This window comes from Marmota flaviventris, chromosome 18, assembly GCF_047511675.1.
Source record: "Marmota flaviventris isolate mMarFla1 chromosome 18, mMarFla1.hap1, whole genome shotgun sequence".
Taxonomy (NCBI): Eukaryota; Metazoa; Chordata; class Mammalia; order Rodentia; family Sciuridae; genus Marmota; species Marmota flaviventris.
The window spans coordinates 21,470,297-21,496,686 of record NC_092515.1 but is presented as its reverse complement, the minus strand read 5'-3'; the positions used below and the strand labels follow the sequence as shown (position 1 = coordinate 21,496,686).

Here is a 26,390-nt window from a genome sequence, read left to right as displayed (position 1 = left end):
CAAACTGGTGCCTTCAGGTGGAATGAACATCTGCTTATGTGTCTCCCAGTGATTGGGGAGGGCCAGACCTTCTTTGTGCCCTTTTGGGGACTATGTGTTGATGCTGCTCAACTGCCTGTTGCTCCCCTCCCTCCTACACAATGAGGGCTGCTGGTTCTTTTTCACTAGTTTTAGGAGACCTTGAAGGACACATTCTTCTTGTCTTGTCAGTTCTTTGTCACTGATTAAAATTCCTTTGGACTTGTCTGTGGGATTCCCAGAGCCTAGAAAGTTCCCTTTGAGAACTTTGCCAATGCTTAGTTACTTCTGTGATCATAGGAAGAATGTCCAAACTTGATCCTCCTGCATGAAACTGCCAGCTAGGGCAGCTAGCTCTGGAGCTGGGGCTAGTTCATTGATTGACACCTCCATTCCTCATGTAGTTTTAGAGACCTTTTATGTGCTGGGGTGTAGGATGGGAGAATCCATGCCTGAGTCCTATGCATTTTTAAGGCTAGAAAGAGAACTGGTGACAGAGAAGGACACAGTGCATGCTTCATCTAACCAACAGAGCTAGCTGAGGGCCCACTAGGGATGGGATGTGGAGCTATCCCAGGTTTTAACTTGGGAGGGACATGGTCCAATTGATAATTGAGAAAGATCACACAGGTAGAGTCGGTCAGGAACCACCAGAAATAAATTCACACTCCTGCCAATGGCTACAAAAAGGGAAATCAGGGAAAACTTTGCTAAACGCGTGACAGTCACGTTGGCTGAAGAGCTCTGCCCTTTGAGCAGCCTGAGACATCAATCTTGTTGGGGGCACTTGAGGCTGAATCAGGAGGGCCATTCACAGGGCATCAGCTCTGGCTGCCATTTGTCAGCAGCAGGTACAAACACAGGGGACAATGGGGACAATGGGGTGGTCTCGGCTGTCTCCTTGGCTCCTCCGCTCTGTGGCTTGAGCCAATGCTGAAGGCTTTGTCTTTTGGAGACCCACCAGCTGGGCAACAGATCTCCAGAAACATCTCTGTGCTGAGTCTGATTGGCAGAGCTGGGTAGATTTTTTTACATGCCAAATAAAATATTTATTGATAAAAGGTATTGAAGAATTCGGCATTTATTCAAAATAATTTTAAATCTTGATTCAATGATGGTGTCCTTCTGATAAAGATCCTCAAATTAAAAGGGCTAGCTAAGTCCGTGTAGCTCAAAAATGGCAGTTAACTTCAGAGCTGGCAATTGACACTTGTTTTCTGCCACTGTTTACTCTTCAATAAAAAATGCATATTTACCATAGCAACCTCCTGGTCACGTGGTGCCCTATCTTACACGCTACCCTCTAAAACAGAATAGCTTCTTAAAGAAACACACACAGCCTAACAGGCTTGCTTTTCAGATGCAAAAATGTGTTCTTTATAAGGAAGCCCTCTTTCCTGGGATTTAATGCTAATAAACGCGTCATCTTTATAGAAATCATTTCCATCCCATGTCTTAAATTTTAGGACATTCATTCTGGAAGCCTAAATAAAATTACTCTTGGAAGGACTTTTGATTATCTTGAGGGTCTGCCGATTATTTTAATACGGTTCTAAAAATATATATGTATTACATATATATATACTTGCGTTCGCACACGCTTACATATATATATTAAGCGGCAGTCATCAGCATCATCTGGAAGGGAGTTTGGTGTAGATTCTAATGACCTGCCGCTTCATCTGTGATTAAAGATTGTCATCTATGCAAAGCTCAATTGCAGCCTGAATTGTTTTTCGCTGTGCACTTGGGAGAATTGTCTGTGTTCAAGCTTTGGAGAAACTGCTCCAACCTGGACTTCTTAGAAAGGGAACATGGACCCTCCTTCTGGGGTTTTGAATGTGTCTGAGTCCACAGAGCTGGTGACCACAAGTCTCTCTGCACCCCATGGCAACCTTGCATACAGAATGTCACTTTGGCAGTATTCATGTGAAAGACCATTGTTAACTGGAGCTTAGCCTGTGCAGGGCACTGTGATAAGTGATTTATGGACCTTACTGTACTCAGTTGTTTGAGGTATGGATTATAATCCATCTCTGTAGATAAGGAAACTGAATCTCTGGGAGGTTATGAACTTTGCCCAGATTCTGCAACTAAGAATTGGTGGAACTTGTGCTGTTTTCTTTTTGCAGTACAGGGATCAAACTCAGGGCCTCACACATGCTAGACAAGTGCTCCACCACTGAGCGGCATCCCCAGCCTTGGAACTTGGTTTTGACCTGGGGCCTTTTGGATTGCAAAAACCTCTCCACTCATTCTGTATTTTGAACCTGTTTATCAGATTTAACTCTGGAAGTGGGGCTGAGACGGAGAAACTACTGGGGAAGGATTGAGTGAAGGGCACCTTCTATTCCAGATATTCCCCTGAGATTCCCAGGTGGCCTCAGTGTCAATCAAATTATTTGAAACTCCCTTCCCAAGCCTGGCAGCCTCATACTCCTGGGCTGGGCTCAAGTCAGGGCTGGCATGCCACAGGTTCCTATAGATCACAGCCTGGGGAGAAGTGGTGTGGCTGTGTCCAAGCTGTGGTCAGTACCCCTAGCGATGCATCTGAACTGGGCCTGGCGGATTTTTAAAATTCCTTTCAGCCACATGTAAACCAGTATGAAAAACAAGAACATATTGTGAGTCTTTTATGCTTAATGGCTTTGGGGGAAAATCCGATTGTGAAGTGAAGCAGGGCTCTCTGTGGCGAAGTGGCATTGTGACCCGAACTCAGTGGAGGAGAATTGCCCAGACCCCAAGCCCCGGCCAGCCAATCCGACTGCAGCGTGTGCATGAGCCATTTCATAATTATCTATCATGAATGTCTCCGTGCTGCCTTAATAGATTATTTAAAATGGTGCATGTACCTCCCGTGCAACCCCAAGTCAGCCCCAAACCATACATACGTACAAGCTGGGAGAGGTAATTGCTTATCATGTATCTCTTTGTTCCAGACACTTTTATAAAAGAGTATGTATTATGTATGGTGTGACCTTCAAATGTCAGGAATGTGTTGTGCAATAAACTGTCAATATTTGTGGTTATAAGGTACTAGATGACTTTTACAATAATTGGAACGGCTATATTAAAAGCTTGGATCACTCAGCTGGTTAAAGAGAAAGACACAGGCCAGCGTTCATCAGGGACTTGCCTTCTGCCAACTATTAAATGAAAGATATTGCAAGGTGCTTAAGATGTCTTCTTTGTTTAAAAAAGAATATGGCAAAACATGTCTCCAGGGGAGACGTTATCTCCAAATCATCCTCTCTCCTTTCCATGTGCGCGATTCCCAGGAGAAAACTCAGCTCCACAAGTTATGGCGACTGACCAAATGCATTTTAAAAAAGATTGGTCCAGCTGGTTCTCGGTGTCATTTAGGTAAGAATTCCTGCAGTTAAATCTCCCCCGATCTTCTCCCCACCCCCACTCCCACCCATCTAGGAGGGGGCTGTAAATTATCTTAAGAGGATCTTAAAAGCTATAGTTTTTTTTTTTTTTAAAGAAAATAAATTATGTAGAAATCTTTTGGGAATTTATGCTTTACTGAAAGTAGAGCCTTCTATACTTTTCTCTAATTTTTTTCAGAGAGAAAGGAATACTTAAATTATGAAAAAAAGAGGAAGATATAACAAATATTTTAGAAAAATTATGATAGCATCTGGGTCATAGATTACCTCACAAATATGTGCTCTGGTGTGCCCTTCTATGGACTAATGTCTCTTTGTGCTTTTGTGGGCTGTTTCTTTTGGTGCCCTTTAGCCAGGAATTGAGTATATGCAGTGGCAGAAGCTGACTTATTCAGCCATGGACCTTCACGTTCTGAAGAGCTTACTCATGGCCTTGATGTTTATAGTTGCGCATTTGTATTTTCTTCCACCTAAAGATAGAGAACTGGGACACCTCCTCCAGGAAGCCTCCCTAGTCATGCCCTGCCTTCTCTACCCCTTTGCCTCAGACTCCCAACCCCAAATTCTTGCACTGAGCACTCTGAAGCACTTCAGATACCTTTGACTGTGTCCTAGGACCATTTCCTCCCAGGCTAATCAAAGTACCTTTCCTCTCACTGGAGCTGATCTGAGCATCTAAATTCCATTTCTCTTGCCTCCTGTGATTCTTCAGTGTATTTAAGAGAGTATTTATTGAGCACCTTCTATGAGCTGAGTACTTGCCATGTGCTAGAGATATAATAGTAGACAATAAAAACTGGACCCTGTTCTCTCGGAGCTCATGGTTCCAGGGAGAGGACAGGCAGTAAGCCGCTCAATATCCAGGTCACTACAGTCTGCAAGGGCCATATGTGCTCTCAAGGAGCCTACCAGGGAGAGAGCTGTCCTGAGAGCCAGGGACTGGGAGGTTCCTTCTGTCCAATAGGGTGGTCAGAAGTGGCCTCCTGAGGTGGTGTCTTTTGGATGACAGTCTGAATGAGAGGTCTCCTTGTGAGTTCTGGGGCAGAGAGTTCAAGAGGAGGGGCAGCAGGGGCAAGGTCCTAAACAGGGAACCAGCCTTGGGAGCTTGCGGAGAGCGGAAAGACGGAGGCTGGAGCACAGGCAGGGGAGCAGGAATGAGGTCAAAGCAATAGTGGGGGCCCCTTGGAGAGGGGCTTGGGGATGTCAATGAGTTGGAGATGATTTTAAAAAGCAATGAATCCAGGAGCCCATCTGTCCCTTGAAAGAACTAGAGGCTGATCCAGGGGACAGCATTTCCCTGGGCTGTTTTGCAGATTTGTTGTTCTCTCTGCTTCTGCTCACCAAGGCCAGGTTCGTGGGTGATATTAATTGTCCTGACTCATCCTTAGTGGTGTCTGGACTGGGCTACAGCCCACTGTCTCTGACCAGGACAGAAGGAGGAGGGTTGTGCAAAGCCCAAAGAGCACATCACACCTGATGTCACAGTGGAGTCCATGAATCCCACACCCTACCTGCTACATCACTGGCTCACAGTCCCTAGGCTGCCCCCAATCAGCTCATAGCTGACCCTCAGAGCCACAAGAGCCGTCAGCCTGAGGATTATAGGGGATACTGTCAACAGTGGCATCACATAATACGGAAGGAAAGAGACCCCCATGGGTGGCCCGATCACCAGCAGGAGAGTTTCATAGACTCCCCAGGCGATTAAGAAAGGGCTCTGGGCTTGGTCAAACCAGAAACACATTTGGCCCACAATGCTTGATTTTAAAGCCCTTGTGTATTTTAAGGGAAATTTAATCCAAGTGTTTCTGATTCATTTTCACTTAACTCATCAAAATGTTGCTCTAGAGAAGCTATTTGAAATCCAAGTATCTTATATTTTCTGTCTTTAAAAAAAAAAGAAAGTTTTAGCCTCTTAATGACCTATTTCCCCAATAGAAATCCTGTCTTGCCAAAACCAAAATAGGATTGGAGTTCTGCTCAGCTTTGAGTTTGGGGTGAAGGTGGGAAATGGTGAAACTGTGAACATTCCACCTCTCACCTCATGTGCTCTGGGGCCAGGCCATTCCCCTGTTCCCAATAATACCCAATGAAATAGGCTAGTGCCTTCTTATAAGTGGGCATTCTTTTTTTTTTTTTTTTTTTGTAATAGCTCTCGTTTAAACAAATAATTTCACCAATCCATACTTAGCTGGTTAACAGGACTATATATGGCCGTCATAAAACTCAGAACTCTGATGGAACAGTAGAGACAACAAGTTAATACTGACCCAAGCCACGAGTTATGTCTTCCAAGATCAAGTAGGGTTGTTTACAGTGATGTTACAATTTTATGCATGTCATTAATTTTAAAATCATTTTTCAACACCAAAGGAGGCCCCTTTTTTTTGACCTTGGGCAAGTTTCTTCACTTTTCCCCTGGGTGAGGCTGTTCTTGAATCTTTACCACCTTGATCACTGTTTTACTCGAGCCTACTAATTTTAAAGTTTTCAAATTCAGGGAAAGTGTTAAGCTTTTAAGAGGAACTATACATTATTCCTTAGGACTTTCTCCAGGGTGTTAGTTATTTAACACCCCTGAAAAGATCTTAGCATGCTGGTACATGTGGGCAAAGACATAAGAGAGAGGTGAAGTTTGGGGGTCTTGCTAAATAGCCCCTCCCCTCTTAATCTCCACAAATAGATTTTTTCCCCTCCATTAATGAAGTGAGAGCCGTGCTTTTGAGATCTCTTTACACAAGGTAGACTTTCAGAATTAACTGACAAGTCATCAGGGAAAATGTATTTACTGTAGAACTGGAAGTTCCACAGAAATTAAAATACCATGGCATTTTATGCAATGAAGGAATAAACGCCCACATGTACAGAGAGCACCATTCCCTCGTGAGGTTGCTGGGGTGAGTCTCCATCCACTGCGTGGATTTCAGCACCACCATCACCGCCATCCATACCATCATCACCACTGTCATTTTGGTTTTAGCAGAAATATTTCCAAAATAAATCCTCTTGGGAGTGTGAAGGATCAGGCTGTTTAGCAGTAGGATGAAGTAAGAACTGAGAAAACAGGCAGAACTTTTAAAAATACCTGTCTTTCTTTTGTCTCACGTTGCTTCTTTGGGTCTTGGCTCTGTCTCTCATTCTGTGAAACAGGACTAGCTGAGAGATTAGGTAGAACCCAGAACCCCTCATCAGTAGGTCTACCCCTCTTAGTCAGCTCCTGACCACCTCCCACAATAGCAGCCTTCTAAATCTCCGTGGTTTAACTTTGCCAAGATTTATTTCTCATTCAAGCAACGTCTGATTTGGGTCGGCTCCCACCCATCTGGTGATTCCCCTCTCTCAATCCTTGTGCATCTGGGGAGGAAGGGGCAGAGGTGCGGGCTTGCTAAATCCTCTGCATTGTTTTCATCCGTTGGTGGAATGAGTCACCTGGTCTCCACTTAGCACAGAGGAAGTTGAGAAATGGAGGGGTCCATGGAATATTCCAGGAGTATTTATTGTCCCTTTGATGGTCATTTCTTTCCATCTCTGGAAGACTCATCTGCAGTTTCTTATTTAGTTTTGGAGTGAGGTTACTATGCGGCAGTGGGCAGCCTGGGGTGGGCTTGGGTTCTTCCAGCATCACAGGATTACAGGAAACCAGAGCTGAAGGACCCTGGTAGGTCCCTGGGTGAGGAAGAACTAAAGGCCAGGGGAAGGGTGAAGAAAATTGCCCAAGGACAGGCAGGCTTCTCTATCCAGGAGGAAAGGACTCCACCACCCAACTCCTGAGACAGCCTTCTCAGCAAACAAGCCTATTTTAAATAAACCAAGGAAGTATGTTTAAAGATAATCTGCAGGGAAATCTGCCCTTAAGGTACAAAGGAATTTTATAAACCAAGTTTTCAAATTCTAAACATATCATATAATAATAAGGTTGAGTGTATAATGCGGCAGCCGTAAAATTCGAATCATGTTTGCGTACAGCAAGATAGCCAGTCTCAGGGATGGCGTTGAACAATCACTCCAGTATCTGGACTCTAACTTTTGTGTCTAGACTTTAACTTTGAAATGTTATTTGCTTTTCCAAGCATCTCTGTGTCTTTCCAGTACTGTCAGTTTATGGCCTCCTGGATGATGACGGTTCTAAGAAGGTCCATGGCCATCTCTCTCCACACCCCCCATCTCTTTCTTCAGCCCACAGCTGTGGGTTTCCTCCCCCTAGGAAGACGCAGGGAAGGTATGCTCTTTAATGTCAACTTGACCTAGGCAAACTCGCAGTACACTTGGAGGATTCATTAAAACAAGAAAATGGAAATACAGAAGGCATGGTTTCTGACCTTGAGAAGATGAAATTAGTAAGGTCTGTTGTCTGATGGCCCCTCACTCCCAAATAACATATTTGTGAAACAAAACTTGAACTGGTTTGGATCTGTCTCCTCTCTTGTAGCAAATAAATAACTCTCTGCTTGTAGGCGCAGAGGAAAGCTGGCAGAGTTATTGCTTACCTTTTTCATCCCACTGGCCCTAGGCTGACACTGTGGGAAGAGGGCAAATGTAGCCTGGGTGTCTCTGGAATATCACTGGTGGCACCCATACCTTAAATTCAGTGGGGTCAAAAAAGGAAACGGCATCCTCAGGAGCTATTTCCCAGCCATTTCTCCACCATGCAAACCCCAGAGCACAGCCAAGATGAGGGTGTGTTAAGCAAAGGCCACCTGTAGCCAAATGCCCCCCTGCTAGGTGGAGCGGCTCCTCCTTTCTCAGATGAGCAGGTAGGATTAGATGGTCAGTTCAAGGCTGTCCTCTGACCCATGTCCACTTGTAGTCTACCCAACACACTTAGAGAAAGTGTCTGATAAAAGCGAAAAGAAAAACTGCAAGTTGGATGAAAGGAAATTAAAAAAAAAAACTCAGACCAACCCACAGGTGGTCTGACCAAGGATCACAGAGGCACTTTTTCTCAAACCTCTTCCTTTCTACCACCTGCTCCTGGGAGAGGCATCCAGGGCCAGTGGCTGTGTGGTACGGCAGGCCAAGCTGTGGAAGTTGGTCTTGCAGTTTGCAAAGGGACAGACTTTTACACTCAGGTAGAGAAAGCATTGGGAGCAGGGCCTCTTCCCTTTTGAATGGGGCTCTCTGGGTTCTGGGCAGGGCTGGGCCAGCACACACCCACCCAGGCACCAGATTGGACTTATACACAGGGCCTGTGAATGTGCGGTCGGGCCAGAACTTCCCCGGCCTTCACTGTACTTGGCTTCCAGCCTCTCTGGACACTTCCTGGGACCACCCACCTTCCCCTTCATCATGGCGCAGAGTTTGTTTTTCTAGGAGGATTAGTCTAAGAGTAAACTCTATAGGCCTCCTGGCCCTCCCAGAAAAAAAGGCCATTCCTGTGTAAAGTGAAAATAGACTCTTAAATCTGCAAAGAAAGCTGTTTATCTTACAAATTTATTCTTTTTATTGGGCCACACATACCCAAGATAGAAAGATAAAAGGGAAACAGATACAGGCCATCACGTAGAGTGACATATACCGAGGTGCAGCTCATCCCCAACTTGTGTAAAGTCTTCCAGAGGAGCGCGTCAGTCTTGTCTCGATATTTATCTAGAATGTGCTCTGGATGAGCACTACCTAAACTCTCCAGGGGAAATATTCCCTCCGTCAGCTCTCCTTCAGCTTTTATTCAATAGCCGCCACCTTGCTGCTGTTCATAGGGCAGGGGTGGGTGGGGAACAGGACAGGAGGACCTGTAGGAACTTACCTTCAAAAGTCTGCACCTGCCTGCCTCTACCTAAAGCCAACATCCAGGACACTTAAGTCCTGTTAATAATTCAAACCGACAGCTGGGTGGCCTCTGAACTTCAATTGGGCACCTGAACTATGTTTTGAGTGGCACTTGGGCAGAATTTTAATGAGGATCATGGTTGTTTAAGCTGACCTCATGGTCCCAGCACAAGGAAAACTGGGTACTGCCAGGAGACAAAGGCAGCAAGTTGTGCATTGGGCTAGGAGGAGATGGGTAGGAGGAGCTGGTATTTCCCCAGTTTAAACCTTGGTTGGGTAACTTGGGATTGACAACTGTCTATTGCTCTTCTGGGCTGAGGATAAACCACCTCTAGAGCAACCCCTGGAGACTCGGCCTGCTTTCATTTAGACGACCACTAATGCAGCGCTTGGTGGGGAGGTGACTGACTTTGAGTTGTAGACATGGATGAGCCTCGTCCACCAAATGCATTTTGCATTTGTACAAAATGGTGAAAAAAAAATGCCTCTTCCAAATGGCTAGAAGAGTTGGGAAAATTAGGGTTAAAAGTGGGGTTTTAATGAACTTTTCCAGGGTGATTATCTGGTCACACAAAGGTCCAAATTCAAAGGGTGCTCCAAGCCCAAAGCTCTTCTACAGTTGTTTAGAGCAAACATTCAAATAAGAATAAAGCGTGTTTGCCTTCATCTTGTTCATGGTCTATAAGTCTGTCCCTTCTGGCCGTTAGCAGAGAACACCAGGAATGGATGTTGCTGAATAGAAGCAATTTGCATTTTCCATTGCTTGGAAGGTACAAATTTTATTTATTCTCCTCTCTGCAGAACTCACAGATCTGCTCATTATCTCAGAAGGTCCCCTTGTTCCCATAGTGGGATTTACCACAAGGCCTAGAGGGTGGACCAGAATCTACGGCAAGGACCCTGCGAGCCCCCGGAGCTTGGATTCTGGGCCAGGCCTTCAGCTTCCAGCTCTGTGGGGAGGCCCATGAATCAGGAAGGAGTCCAGAGAGGGCTCCCTTGCCTCCCCTCCTCAGAGATTCCAAACTCCCGTCCTGTCCCGGGATGTTGCCTGGGGCGGCAGTGTGATATGAGGCCTTGGGTACTGCAGTAACATATCCTCCAACCACCAGATATTTTCACAGTTTTATTTACTATTATGTCCCATCATTTCTGTGCAGAAGGCAGCCGTATGTAAATTTTATTCCATTTTCTAATGGTTTGGGTTACATAACAAATAACAGCAGGAAGGAAAATTTGTATTGATACTTTACAGAGGAACTTCTCAAGTCACTGCATGGAGATTTAAATGCAGGGCTCTAAGTTTATGGGAGTTTTGCAGCTGAGTTTCTGCACATGACTTCGAATATGCCACTATATGTTTATCATGGGCTAATTGTGGAACCGCATTTCCATACTTTTTCTTCTCCCTTTCATGCGATTACACCAGCCAGCAATGGATACAAGACTCTACAAGGAAGAAATGATCGGTTTTGGATAATTTTCTTTCCTGTCCCAAAATAGCTGTATGTCTGCATGTCTTAGGGAATCAGCTGAGACCCTTTCTTTCTTTCTTTCTTTCTTTTTTTCTTTCTTTATTGGTTGCCAGCTATAATGCAAATCTGATTTCGATCCTATAGTGAACTCTCCAGCTAGCCCATATTATAAATTAATCAGATTCCACAAACACCCACATTTTTAAACTTTTGGAAAAAAAAATATTTAATAGGAACTAAGCAAAAGAAGAAATCAAACCAGCTGCTGACACAGCTGTTTCTTCTCTTGTTTAATTCAGTTCAATATAAAGGTACCATATGCTGCTTAAAATGATGATAGGAAAGATGAAATAATTTAAGAGAATAACAAGAAAATACATGAATTGTCAGCATTCTGTCAGATTTAAAGAATGAAATAGACAGGTGTAGTATTGACATGTTTAACTTTGTGTGGTGTTAGCAGTTTTGGTGTGAACAACTTCTGACATGTGCTGAAGTGATGTGAGAATCCTTCTCCTCCACTGCAGACATTGGCGAGGAGGCTGGGAGATCCTCTGGCGTCCAGCAACCGGCGCTGCTTCGCGACAGGAGCCTGGGCTCGGCCATGAAGGACTGTCCGTACTGTGGGAAAACTTTCCGGACATCCCATCACCTTAAGGTCCACCTGAGGATACACACAGGTGAGAGATCTGGGTGCAGCTGGGGGCACAGTGCCGAGGAGGAGGTGTAACCACCCCCCATCCTCGCCTGGCCATGTTTCTGGCCCAGGTCCACAACTGTGTCAGTCACTAACACTGGAACGTCCTCAACTGGCCTGTCTACATGGCACTGGGTGGGTCAGTGATGACCCGAATTTCCTGATTTGGTGCTTAACGATCATGGTAGAAGTGGTGGGACCCACCCAGCTTGCCTCTCTTAAGTTCAGAAAGGATTAAGAAGCTCCTTTGGCCCAATCTGGTTATAAGGCCATAGCTGGGGCTAGACAGAGAGAGAGTGTCAGTCTTCTCAGGCTACATGAAGTGGAGGTTGGGGGCTCCCTGCTCTGTCTCCTTAAAGAAAACATCAAGACACTCTTAACCAAGCAGAGGGAAATGGTTACTGGACTGCCCTGGCCACTTCTCTTGTTTCGGCATCCTACTGGCCTCCTGAGGGAGGACTTCTCTTCTGCTTTCTTCCTGGTCCCTCAGATGTTATCCTTTTTAGCTTTTCTGCTAATAGTTTGTACGTTGCCAATATTAAAAAAAAAAAAAATCTATCTGAGATATGGACACCTCCATTTTCTTTGATTTTTCTCCTGACACTTTATCTATTGGAGTATGAGCTGCTTCAGAGGATAGACAAATATGCCATCTATTTTCAAAAATAATTGTGGTCTATTTCCCAAGGAATCAATAATGCTCAGGGTTGTGCAGGGATATCAAATACATTCGGGCCTTGTCTGCATCGTGTGGCTAAAGACGAAGAGCCCCCTGACATGGAACCCCACCTGGTGCCCACAAATCTCCCTGACACCAAGAGGAGCTCTGGGGACAGGTGACAGTGTGCCACAGACGGCCTTCTCATTGATAGTCTGGGTGTGGTGAGCCTCGTCCCTGCCCCTGCCTGTCCTGGAGCACGCCTCTTATAGCGTTATCCCAGGCCCCAGAGGGATGTCTTAAAAGTATGTACTAGGTCCTGCTTCTCTCCCAGAAGTCCCCTGTGATCTGTCCCTATGTCACTTCTGACCCCATCCTGGACCATTTTCCATCCTCATCCTCTTTCTGAGACACCCTCTTCCTGTTCCTCTAGTGCAGAATGCCTGTCCCTGCATTTGAAGACACCATCCCTGACTTCCCTGTCTAAAATATCCCTCACACAGCCTGCCTTATATTTTTCTTCATAAATTAATACATTCTGAACTGATCTTGCTTGGTTTAATTTTCGCTTCCTAATGCGCTGTTGGTCTCCCATCCAGCAAAACCTACGATTTATGAGGGTGGCAGTCTTGTCCACCTTTTTAATTGATATCCTTTCTATAAACTCCGGGGCCTACAAGAGCTCCTCACACCTAGTAGGGGCCCAGTGAGTCTATCTGAAAGGTTGATTGACAGAACCCAGCCTGGAGTGAGTGAGTGGCCCTCCTCCCACCCTCCCTGCAAGGTGACATTGGGTCAAGTGCAGGAGAGAATGTGGTTCATCTTGCAGGGAGCACGTGAACCCATCAGAAACCACAATGACAGTCAGACTGAAGTGCTGGATCCCTGGGGTGGGGGAGTGGAATGGAAGACCTCCCACCCCCCACAGTTCAGGGAGAGGTCTCTTCTGACAGACCAACAATGCATTCGCACATTTTATTGTCTCTGTTCATGCACCGGAGTATGAGCTCAGTGGGAGCAAAGGCTTTTGTCTGTTTGTCCATCCATGTCTTCCATACCTACGACAGAACCAGGCTCACAGAAGGCACTCAGAAAGTATTTGCAGAACGATTGAACTAGTAAGGGAATTAGGGAAAGGAGCCAGTGTTAAGGCAGGCCATCTTGGACACCTTGTTTTTCATGCCAATGTCTATTTCTTTTCCTACCCAGGTTGGAGCTGGGGGCTCCTTAAATTGTGTAGCTCTGAGACCCACAGGCTGCAGCATAGGGATGCTGTCTGCAGGGTACCCACTTTCTGCAGGACAGTGGAAACGAGGCCAGGTGCATCTTATGCTTCTATCCGATATGAATTCAGCACCCTGGGCTGGGTTTGCCGGGTGGGTGATAGGTCACCTTGGGTGAGGCTGGCCTTGCAAGGGAGAGTAGATCAGCAAAGCAAAAGGCTCCTCAGTGCCTCTCAAAGAGGAGCATCACCGATTCTGAGGGCCCCATCCCCATCAACCTGCCCGGGGGGGAGAGTGGACACTCCACAGAGTGCATCTGGGAATGTTAGGAACAAAGCTGCCAGAAGTCTGGTGAGCCCAGATGGAAGCGAACCGGATATTGGGATATTGCTTTCTGCCATTTTAAACCTTGAGGAAGATCCTTTTTCCAAACCTCTGCCTTGCAAACTTCTGAAGTTTGTGACCAATCGTCTTAGGAGACGCTGAGAGAGGCAAGACGGGAGAGGTATTCCAGAAACTTCCTTAGAATAAGGGAGAAAATGAAAGAAGCCATGGAAACATCACATCTCCACCAATGCCAACCCCCTCGGAAATAGCATTTGCCGTGTTTAAAAAGCAGAATGGTAACCAGATAAAGATCAATTTCCTTTTTATCTAAGAACAAAGAAGTTGGAAAATGCTTACACTTGTGCATTTGAATAGAACAGAAAGTGTTCCATGTTATAAACCACCGAAGTAAACATCCATTATGACAATGTAAAAGTGTAGATTACACAAGTAATTAAAAATCAAAATCAAGTTATTTGTTAATAAATGATTTCATGGGGCTCCATTGGTTGAGATGCCCCCAACTGCCTTCCCCCTTTGCTCCTTGTGTTTTCGTAATTTCCAAATGACATGGCCAGCAGACAGAAGTCTAGAAAGAAAAATACACGTTCTCCGAAATGTCATCTTCTAAAGTTTTCCTACCGTGGGCTCAGAGGAGTGCATTTAAAAAATCCAACCTGTAATAAATACATTTTAATTGGTTGGGCTATAAGAGGTCCCATTCTCTGTATTTTTCTGTCACACTCCATCCTTATTAGAAGTCTTGATCGCATGACATCAACTGATAAAAACCATTTTCCTTTCTTTTCTCCACTGCATTAACTTAATTACTGCTCTTCTTTCCCAACACCTGTTTATTAGAGGCGCTGAGTACATTCACTAGTCAGATTGCTCTGAACACCTGCGGGGTGGGGACAGCCTGCACGTAGCTAGGATGTTTCTGCTGTCCCCTGGCTTCAGCCAGATCTGTGAAGGGCATAGGGGAGGCACCTGCAGGACCCTGGAAATCCCTAACACCTGACTAATCCTAGAGGATCCCCCTCAGTTGGGCAGCTGAGGGGAAACTAACCCTCTCCTCTCTTGTATTACCCTGGGCTGATTAGGACCGGATCACTGGACACAGGCAATGTCTCTTCTAGAGCCCAAGAGCTGCGATTCGAATTCAAAGGCAGTCAGTGCAGAGTACAAAGGAGTTTGTGTCAGGGTTATCCAGAGAAAGAGAACCCACAGGAGATTGTGCAGCCATGTCACAGAATGACACTCAGTTATGACAGATGGAAGGTACACATTATCATGGAGCCCGAAACTCCTATCACCTCCTGACATCATCTCTTCCTCACACAACATCCTATGTGTTTGTGGGGATGCTGGTGTAAAAAACCTACTGCACTCCTAGTTGTATAAATGTATAGCATATCCAATTATGTACAGTATATAATTTTTGATCCTAGTAACAGGCCACTCTATAACTAGTTTATGCATTTCCTATACATTACTTTTCATTGTTATTTTAGAATGTAATCCTACTTACAAAAAAGTTTACTGTAAAGTAGTATGTGGTGTCATGATGGCAGCAACCCCATACACCTTATATGTACTATAGCTTGATTACATCAAAAGGCTAGGTCAAGTGATTGACTTGTACCATCTAGGCTTGTGCAAGTTCACTCTGTGATGTTTTGCACAAGGATGAAACTGCCTAGTGACACATCTGTCAGAATGTGTCTTTGTTGTGAAGCGGCACATGACTGTGTGTGTTTATACATAACATTTTTGATAAGAAACTGGCTCATGCCATTGTGGAGGCTAAGTCTCAAGATGTGCCGTTGGCAGGCTGGGGGCCCAGGAGAGCCAGCGGTGTAAGTTTCATACTGAGTCAGGGTCAAATGCAGAAGACTGATGCCCAGCTCAAAGACAGTCAGGCACATTCTCTCTTCCTCAGCCTTCTGTTCCATCCAGGCCTTCCATCAACAGATTGGAGGAGGCCCACACACCCTGGGGAGGCAACTCACTGATTCAGGTGTTAATCTCATTCAGAAACACCCTCACACACATCCTCAGCATCACCTTTAACCAAATATCTAGCTACCCTGGGGTCCCACTCAGGTGGACACACACAATTAACTATCATAAGCATGCAGAGGCAAACATTTAGTCAAAATATGCAGCTCCAGACAGCATTGTCCCAAGCTCTCTCTCAAGGTTAGCCAATTATCTCATTATTGCCTGCCCACAAATGCACTTCCCAGTGTCCCCTTCTCCGGCCCCAACTCAGGGAGGTGAATGCTTAGGGATATTCTGGAGGTGGTCAGGAGGCAGGCAGGTGTTCCTGGAAGACTCGAGTGTGTGTTTTCCCCCCAAACCCCCTGAGATACTCTAGGCTGGATCCACTCAGGTGACCCACCGGTGTGAGGGTTTCCCAGGAGAGTGCTGTGGTCTCAGGAATGACCATTATAGAGAAATGTAATAAGCAACCTCACTCATGATGACTCAGAGGCCCTAAAGTTCAGCATCTAATTAAAAATAAATCTCATTACTTTTTTCCCCCCTCTCAAATTATGCGGGTGGCTTATTAATCTGGTTTTGATGTGCTGCACACACTGGTCTAGCCCTGACTTGGGAACCTCTTTATGAGAATGGATCCGCACAGGGTGGTTTTCCTGGGGTATCAGCCACGGTCGGGGGCTTGGCCTTGGGCTGAAAGGCATGCCTGGCACTGCCCACTCCCCAGGGGCTGCCTCTGTGATGTCGCAGCAGGGTGCTGGCTGAGTGGGACACAGGGAGATGTCTTCCTGGCCTTGCTGGCTTTCCTGCCACCAAGCATGGGGTTTCCCTTCCATGTGGGACCAAAGAGAGTGGTGGAAGTGAGAGATTTCTCCCCTGAAGCCCTGGAGGGGCTGCACCCACAGTGGGAGTTGGGGAGAGCTACGTAGCAAGAGGAAACTGGCTGACTGAATGCAGAACAATTCAGCCCACGAGGACAGGGCAGCAGGGGCAATCAGCGGCCACAGCCTCCTCTTTCCCTGCACTCCTAGGTGCAGGAGCTAAGCTGGGCTCTGCATATCAGTTTGCCCCTGATCCTTACAGAACTTCACGATGACCTCAATTCCATCCCCTGCACCATTGCAAGGGAGGACACCTAGCCTCAGTGACAGGAAGTTGTCCAGTTCTCTATTACAGGCTGCAATCTGGTTGTCACCCAGAGTGCCATTCTCGTGACCACTGCACTGTATTGATGTTGTTAACTTTTCTGGGTGAATTTCCTGCTTGCTTTAGGGAATTAATGCAACATTTCTTTAACAGCGTGTGTCCACACCATAACCAGCAGGAGAGAAGGAAGTGACTTATACTCACAAGTTGTGTTGACGCAGCCTCCAGGTGACTTAAAAGGGAAGTACTGTGGACCCCGGCTTCTCCTTTACCCCTAACTCAGACTGGCCCGAGGCCAGGACTCCTTGACCTCGCGTGCCTCAGTTTCCCCACTAGCACAATGAGCTTAGGGAGGTGGCGAGGCAGGGGAACGGCCAGGGTGGCGTGTGCAGACACCCTGACCCCTGGGATGGATGGCGGGGTGGCATTTCTCCCTGTGGCATGGAGATGGTCAGTTTCTTGTGCCATCCTAGAAGCTGCCTCTCCCCTCCAAAAGCTTTCCAAGCACTGACGGGCACATAAATGTGGGTGGAAATGGAAATTTTCACTAACCTCATCCAGGTGCCTTCTGTCTGGGGTATACGTACCTTCCTTCTGATGCCACCATATTTCTTCATCTCCATACGGTAACCAGGCTGTTATAACACCTTGAACAAATATGAAAGCACACTGAATACATTTCCAAAAATGAGTTTGCTAAAACGGAAGCTCTTCCCATCTCCTTTCCCCCAAAAGAGAGGATGTGGTACTGTCCTCAGTGTGGGAACAGCCACATGAGCAATGGTTTTTTAAAAAAAAATCTCCAAAAAGAAGATATTTTTTTCTTTTTTTGTTTTGAATCCAAGCTCCACTGTTTTTCTATTTCTAAGACAAACTGAAAGCCCATTTTGTTCCTCTACAGTCCCTCATCCTTGCTCTTCCTGCCTTAATGACATCCCAAACTTTTGTTGAAAATAATTGATTGAATTTAAATTTCCTTAAAAGTTTAAGAGGTAATGTTACAGTATAAATTTCCTACCAAACACTAAGTAGGGAAATATCCATTAGTGAAATTAACTACAGTTTCTAGGTAGCTAACAATGTGCCGTATACAGTAGGGCATGGCTAATGAACACTGCAGTGGGTGATATTTCATTATACAAATTAATGCTCACATTTTAATGGGAAAGTCACATAATGAATCTCGGCTTCAGTGACAGCAATTAGAGACACAGATTGTCCCCTTCTGGACAAGGCACTGTTTAGCAATAAGCAGCTGTGAGAAAAGTCTTCAGGTTTACAACATATATATGCTTTGGGGGAATTAGTGTACAATTTATATTAATGTACTGAAGCTTGGCTGCAAAGGCGCCACCATATTTATCTCTCCTGGTATTAACTAAGTAAAGACATGTAGGAAGACTAAATAAATATCAAATGGAGGATGCGAATACGGGAAAATACTCCGTTCCCCAACTTAAAAGTGAAAATATGTTTGGAGATTTTGTTAAAAAAAAAAAAAGAAAGAAAGAAAATAGAAGCATGAATCACTTCCTCAAAGCTTAATCAAGGGGTTTCCAAAGAGAATGATGTGAATCCACCTGTTATTTTCAGAGAGGAGCTGTTGGGAACTTGCTGTGAGTAGCTCCAAAAGAGCTCCCCAGAACAGTAAGGACTCCTTTGGTCTCTCAAGTGCAAAGTGAATCTTCAGAATAATAAAAGATAGGACTTTATAAAAACTGACATAGTGAACCGACTAAACCACCTGGTTACATATTTCTAAAAATTTAGGAGTGATGATTCGGAAGAAGTTACCAATGATATTCCGGAATTGAATATCTGTCTTATGCCACAGGTCAATGTGAGGCCAGCTCAGGTCAAGGCGGTGCCAATCATTTCATTAGTGCACTGGAATGATGAGCTGATTTTTTTAAAAAACAAAAATTCATGAAGTTCCTTCCTAGCAAAACTCTCTTTTCTGGAAATGTATTCTTTGGATCCCCATGATGTTCCTTTAAAACACTGTGAGAGGGTTCTCTACAGAAAGCCACCAGTGTCCTCATCGACTACCTCCAGTGGGTGATTGTCCCCTCCTGCACATCCTTGTCCCAGGCACAAATTTCAAACTGGCTGCATGGTCCAGACCTAGACTGCAACATACGACACCATGGTCTTCTCAGTGTTTAAAAAGTTTCAAAGTAGTCACCAATATATAAACATTGAGATGCCATATACAGAAATCTGAAAATGAGGATTTCCTAGAGAACTGGCGATCCAGGTGCCCACAGCTGGTTAGAAGCGAGAGGTGACTGCTCTCCAGAAGAACCCTTCGGCCCCCTCCCCGCTGTTCCCTGTACTCTACCTGACTCTGAAGGCACATGAGTGTGTGGCTCCTGCAACAGGCAGGCATAGAGATGGCAAATCCCAGACTGCATGGAGGTGACCGGAGGGCTCATGACCCCCTGGAAAGCTTGAGGCAATCTGAGGGACCCCCCAGGAGATTGGACTCATTTATGGCCTAAGTGGCCAATCATTCAAATAGACAGAGCTGCTGGCAGGGCCCGGAGTAGCCTGTGCCACAAGGCTGCACAGGGAATGCCTGTCCAAGTCTCAGGCAGAGTCCAGTCAGTTGGGAGGGGACCGGGCAGGCCCACTGCCTGATTCCTTGCAGAAGTCTGGTCATGTCTGCAACCTGGGATTTGTCAGTCAGCCCAGAGCTCTTGGGTTGAAGAATGTGTCCAGATGCGGTGGCTTTGACTGTGAAGCAGCTCAGCACAGGTGGACTCAGCATTTGTCTGTGCTGGCCAAATGGAGGAGCAGCCCTTGACCACACCTCCGAGTCTGCTGAATGTGCTGAGAGGTCTCTCCTCTCAGTAGTTACTGCACCCCATCTAGGCCAATGTTGTGAGAAGTTTGCCTCCTGAGCACTCTGAAATGTGTCCTTGGGGGAAAGAGGCTTGGGAAACAGCTGGGATTTTTTTCAGTGGCACATTAAGCCCTTGGGCTGTGTAGGATTCTCTGGAGGGCAAGCCTACCCTAGGCGACTTCGATCCCTTGTGTTTGCCATGGCCAGAACCACACGCTAGCAGGGGCTAGCTTTCATCTTAAAAGCATTTTCCTGTGCCCCTTGGTTGGAGAAGAAGCCCAGGAAAGCTGCAGGGCAGAGCGTGGGGATGGTTATACCCATCCTTTGGGGATTACAGAAAGAAATTAAAATTGAGGTGCTTTTTTTTTTCTTTGTAACACAAGTCCAAAGGGTTTATCCCATGGAATGTCACTCTGAAGCATTTATTTGGGGAACTGGGTTGAGAGGAAGCAGTCACCGAAGCCAAGCCCTTTAGGAGCTAGGCAGGAGATGGAACTGCACAGGCAGAGGGGCTCTTCCATCCACAGGCTCAGAAGGCAGAGAAAGGGTGGCTGGATGGAGGGCTTTCAGAGCCCATGCTTGTCACCTGCAGCCAGAGAAACCCATGAGCATTCACAAAGCAGCTCTCATCCACCAGGGCCTGAGCCCAAGGAGACCCCAATGCTCAGATGAAGGGTTCTGATTTCAGCAATGGCCTTTCTTTCTCTGGAGCAGGGGAGGCCAAGTTCATCCTTTGAACTTTAAGGATCAGGAGGTTGAGTGAAGAGATGCTATCCTCCTACCTACCGCGTGATGCTGGGTGTGTGTGTGTGTGTGTGTGTGTGTGTGTGTGTGTGTGTGTGTTTCCCTTGCTTTAATAGCCACATGATTGGTCTTCTCTGAGAGCTGTGAGTTGCTTTGCTTCTTCCCTTAGTTTCCAGTGCTATGAACAGTGCTTGGGAGGTAGGCAGTGCTCATTCATCCACTGGTTCATTCAATCAAACGATGTGAATAAGTGAATCTGTGTGTTGATGGGTATGTAGTTGCAAACATGTACATGCAAAATCTCTGGCCCATTCAGGAGACTTAATTTAGTTCTTCCCATGAGTTTGGAGTGAGGATAGAGAATACAAGCTCTAACATCTCATATTATAAGAACCAGTAGTGACCAAGACTGTGTCCTGTGGGGGTCAGAGTAGCATGGGGTATCCAGTCCCCAGTCAGGACTCTTCAGGTACCTCCTGGGGTCTAGATTGTTTTCACTGCTAAGCCATGCCACAGAACCCCCATCAAAGTGTGCTTCCCAGGGAGGCTCAGTAGAGTGGTCCCTCATCCAAGCTCCAAAGAGGGTCACCTGAGTTTGGAAAAATCCCCAAACCCCATGTGCACCTTTGACCAATTAACTCAGAATTGGAAGATGGGATCAGATATCATTGCTTTTTAAAGCTTCCCAGACAATTCTATATTGTTTTTGCAAAGTGTAATCTTTACAGTATCTGCATCTGAATCATGAGGGACACTTGTTTTAAATACCAGATTTTGCCCCCAACTTCAGACCTAAGAAGCCAGCATTGCTACGTACTAGGACTCAGAATTCGTGTCCTAACAAACTCCCCTGCTTGTTTGCATGAATTATGTGCTATGAGAACCCCACTGCACTGTGCATTTCAAATGTGTGACCCTGGGAAATATACATACGACATCCTCTGTGCATCCCTGTGGTCCCCACCACAAAAGACAGCCCCCACCCACCTCAGGTCTAGAGGTCAAAGTTTACATTCTCCCTCGTTAGCTCCTGCTAATGAAGGCCCATGCTTTCTCTACAGTCTCACTGCCAGATGCACTTAATCATTTCCAGGTGCATTTCTGAAATGCAACCTGAGTCACCCCAGTACCTGTGGGCCTCACCTCTGCTGGCTCTCACTTACTAGGCCCTCTCACAGGGTCTGCACTAACCCATGGGAGCCCCATGCCCACACCCTAAGCTTTAGGGGCCTGCCTCGGCTGCACCTGGTCACTGGACTTTCAAGTAAGCTGAATCAGTTGGGACATTAGCTGCCCAGAAGTGCTTTACCCCAGTGGTGACTCCCTGACCTACAGTAGACTGTCCAAATAGCAGTGGCTGAAGTATGTCTGAGTCTAACATGGGGATCAACTTCAAGAAGTGGGAAACTGGTGCTTAAAACCATTTGTACCTTCACCTCAAAAAGAATAGAGGTCCCTAGATCCACGTCATTGGTTTAGCCAGAGATGACTGTGACCTTTACGTTTATGATTATAGAAGTAGATGCTCAGATGGGTCCCCTCCCCAGACCCAAAGGGTATCTCTGAAGACATGTCCAGGGGAGCTATCAGCAGCTTGTAGGCACAAATAAGGGACTGCCGGCCCCCTCATTTTGATGCGATGCACAGCATCTCCACAGTTCTGGCACACAACCTAGAGATGACGTGGTGGTGTCTCCTACTCAGAACCTGGACTGATGGTAAACAAGACATTTACAAAATCCAGGCCCTCAAATGCCCTATGCCTGGCGAACTGGGAATCATGGCTTCAGCTGAGGGTAGACACAGAGAAATGTCTTCAGAATACATCATTCACCAATGATTTGCTGGTGCTTTTTAGATCAGTCTGTTTTACAATAAAACAGAGGAAGGATGGGTGGGGGGTAGTTAAGCTTCCTGGGAGAAATAATTGTGGATATTGACAGGTTACTATTGTGAGTAAGCTAACACAGGGACTGTCAAAGTCTTCGTTCTTTCCAAAGAGCTTTTTGGTTGCAAAGTCTAGAAGAGACCCAGGATTGCTAACAAATTCTTGGAACATACTAAAATCCACATTTGTTTACCTCCTTCTGCTCCTCTATCCCACAATGCCAGCAGGTCTAAGTTGTCTGTTCTAGCATCTTCTCTATTGTGGAAAGAACAATAGAAGTTGGGTGTTGAATTTAAATAAATATTTAATTCCTGAAAATTATCTTATATGTTTTAAAACACTCTTTAAAGCTATTTTTATTCTCTAGAAAGCGCTTATTATAGGTAAATTACACATTTTACTACCGGAGCATTAGGTTTGCCATTAGTACAAATTTAAGGCACTACAAAGACCAGTAGATAATGTTAATTTCAAATACAGAAACTAAATATATTTTGTGCCTTTTTATTACTCATTTTCTTTTAAGTTTTATTGACTGCTTTTTATCTTAACTATATGTCTTTACATGCTGCAATCATAATGCACTGTAATGGTATTAATATTTTATAGAATCGGTATTTATAGTTCTTTATTTAGAAACAATGCAGTAGGTCTGCAGATATCTGAGCCCGTCTGGAATGGTGCCCTCCAAATAATGATAAATTACTTGTGCAGTATGCCATTTGCTAATTATATCCATGATTTACTGCAGAGCAAGACTTAAATCATTCATTTCAGTCTTGCGTAACAGTGCCATAAAATTTTTAGGTTTAAAAATGGTTTCCATGTGTATAATTTAAACAAATTTTAGAGCTATTGTATACACAAAATATTGCAACCACCCATTTGTTACATACTTTGTCTTTTTAAACTTCTACTTTTAATGATCACTGTGGTTGAAATTATTATGCTTAATTTTCATAATCATAGCTTTTAAATCTACAGCCGTTTTCACATGTTAGATAAAGAAAAAGATAGCTAATTGTGTGTAGATAGTATGTCATTCCTGAATAGTCCCAAATGGTACAAAATCATTAAAAAAGCTTAAGAGTACGAATTATTCTTCTATTAAAAAACAGTTGTTCTCTAACTAATTATTAGTTTGAGCTGCTTTGTTTCAAAGAACAAATGTTGATCCTTCTAGCCTTGTTCTGCACACCAAAATGAGATAAACACTTTTTCTTTTTCTCATATCAAAATCTTGCAGGTGAGAAACCCTACAAGTGTCCTCACTGTGACTACGCCGGCACCCAGTCAGCATCCTTAAAATACCACCTAGAACGACACCATCGTGAGCGACAGAATGGAGCGGGGCCGCTGTCTGGACAGCCCCCAAACCAAGACCACAAGGATGAGATGTCCAGCAAAGCATCTTTGTTTATCAGGCCAGACATCCTGAGGGGGGCATTTAAGGGTCTCCCCGGAATCGACTTCAGAGGTGGCCCTGCCTCTCAGCAGTGGACATCAGGAGTGATCTCTTCTGGAGATCATTCGGGGCAGGCCACCGGCATGTCATCAGAGGCTCCTGCAGACGCCCTGAAAGGCACCGACCTTCCTTCCAAAAGCACCCACTTCTCCGAGATCGGAAGAGCTTATCAAAGCATCGTGAGCAACGGCGTGAATTTCCAGGGGTCCTTGCAAGCATTCATGGACAGCTTCGTCCTCAGCTCCTTGAAGAAGAGGGACATGAAGGACAAAGCCCTGTCAGATCCCTCTTCCCTGAAAGCCCACGGAGCTGATGGTGGCGAGGAGAAACCCAGCGGCAGGTCCTCTCAGAGGAAGGCTGAGAAATCTCAGCACGAGCCTCTGGACTTGTCCGTGCGGCCGGACGCCTCCCTCCCGGGCTCGTCGGTGACGGTGCAGGACAGCATCGCCTGGCACGGTTGCTTGTTTTGTGCTTTCACCACGTCATCCATGGAGCTGATGGCCCTCCATCTGCAGGCCAACCACCTAGGAAAAGCGAAACGCAAAGAGAATGCCGCGGGGGTGGCCATCAACTGCAAAGAGCAGGCCCGGGAGGTGGGCAAGATGGCTCTGCTGCCCACAGCACAATCCAACAAGGAGATGGGCCTTTCGGGGATGATTGGCTCTCTAGACTCTGCTTCTGAGAAGATGGCCCAAGGACAGGCCAAAGAGACCCTGGGGGACCAGAAGAGTGGCCCGTGGCCCAGCCACGTGGACCCTGCCTTTTGTAACTTCCCATCAGACTTCTACAAGCAGTTTGGCGTGTACCCGGGCGTGGTGGGCTCGGGGGCCTCCGGTTCCTGCTCCAACAAGGATCCCGATGGGAAAGCCCACCCAGAAGAGGACGCCCCAATCCTGATCCCCGAAACCACAAATAAGAATGCTACCGATGACCTCTCCGACATCGCCTCCTCCGAGGACATGGACTCCTTCAAGGGAGAAAACAACGACGAAGAGGATATCGAAACCGAGCCCGAAATGATGAGCAAGCCCCTGTCTGCCCTCAGCAAGGACAGCAACAGCGACGGCGGGGACAGCCTGCTGCCCACAGGCACCCCCCAGCCCATCCAGGGACTAGTCTCACCTTTAGCCCAAGTGTCTGAGAAGCAGTGGCACAGCCCAGGCCTTCTTCCTGCCCAGGACCCCTCAGTGGGTCTGCCAAAGCCGGAGCGGGGGCCCCCGGGCCTGGAAAAGCCAATGAACATGCTGTCGGTCCTCAGGGCCTACAGCTCCGATGGCTTAGCAGCCTTTAACGGACTTGCAAGTAGCACAGCAAATTCTGGATGTATCAAGAGGCCAGACTTGTGTGGTAAGTTTTAGAATCCTCTTCCTTTAGTTCATTTCCCAAAACATCAGTGCTGACCTGTGCATTTTTTTTTTTAAATGAGGTAGACTGACCCATTAGCAAAATTTAAACTAAACCTAAAAAAAGAAAAAAAAAAAAAAACCCAATGCTATATATGCAATGTAGACAATCATAAAAGTCGATTTCACTTCAAAGTTTCCAAACTCATCCTTTTGGGTTCCGATTTGCATTATAATGTTCTCACATGCCTGTACTGAAAGGTATGGAAAAGGGGGTGGTGTCTCACGTGTGAACTCCCCTTACTTTTCATCCCTAAGTGGAGAAAGGGAAGAAAAACAACTATTAAAACAAAAACAAAAAGAGACATGGTAACTTGCAAACTTTTCAGTATTTTCGACTTTTGCAAAAGATGCCTGAAGACACCTCCTTATTGCTTTGCTAAGCCAAATCTGCTTCCTTAAACATTCCTTTAACTGACTTAGAGGATACTAAAATCATATCACACTAACCACAGTAGAGAAATAACGTGACCTCTCCAGACAGGGAGATGGTTTCGGGGTGTTCGTGATTCATCTTTAGACATACCAAATGGCAGTTACCTGACTTTGGCCTTCTGCTGTTGCCTTCTGTCCATCTGTGTGTCTTTCCCTATCTGTTGTTCTAACAAGAAATGTACATTGTCAAGTCTGATTAGCAGTGTTGTGACTCTGTGTGTCTTGGATTTACGCCTGTTTGATCTCGTAGCAAACTGGTACTTCTTTACCTCCTTAAAGAAAATGGTTACCCCTAAAGTGATTCTAGATTTTAAAACATTATCCTAAATTTGAAGCCTAGAGTCCAATCAAATGAAGCTTGGGGTGGTCAGGGAGGACTCATGCAATTTTCTTTGCACCCAGATGTTCATATTTGAAAAACCTGTCTCCAAAAAGAAGCTCAATGTATTATTCCCTTTGAAACCAGCCCCAAATATTCCCACTAGAGACAAATGGCCATGGTACCTTTCCATCTTTAATTTATGAATGGATTTTTTTGTGATTTTTACTTCATGTGAGAAAGGAAGGAAGAGAGTATTTGTGAACATCAGCATCTTAGTATTCTTTTAGCACAAAGCAGGATTCAGGAAGCTAGACCCTGGGTTCATAATTTAAATTGATATATTTCTTTTACCCTCTCCTTCCCTAATTCACTAAGAACTGGATCAAGCAGTTGGAAATATTTTTTGAATTGTCAAAAATCACTAAATGGATTTCTGACAGCTCAAAAAAATATTGACAGTTCCTTATGCTGAATGATTCAAAAGGCCCCATTAACCAGTACCCCTAGATCTATTTTTAGTCACATGTAATTCATTACTTTTGAAGCTGTTAAAAACAATATTTAAAAGAAGAAGAAAAGGGTTTT

At 45.5% G+C, this 26,390-nt stretch overlaps 1 protein-coding gene across 1 annotated transcript in view; it reads left to right on the top strand.

The window, feature by feature from the left end:
* Window positions 1–26,390, top strand: part of Znf536 (zinc finger protein 536) — a 427,081-nt gene that overhangs the window by 252,858 nt on the left and 147,833 nt on the right. The window contains exons 5-6 of the mRNA XM_071604575.1: window positions 11,176–11,328; window positions 23,427–24,992. Coding sequence (XP_071460676.1) covers window positions 11,176–11,328; window positions 23,427–24,992 — 1,719 coding nt within the window. The remainder of the gene's footprint in view (window positions 1–11,175; window positions 11,329–23,426; window positions 24,993–26,390) is intronic.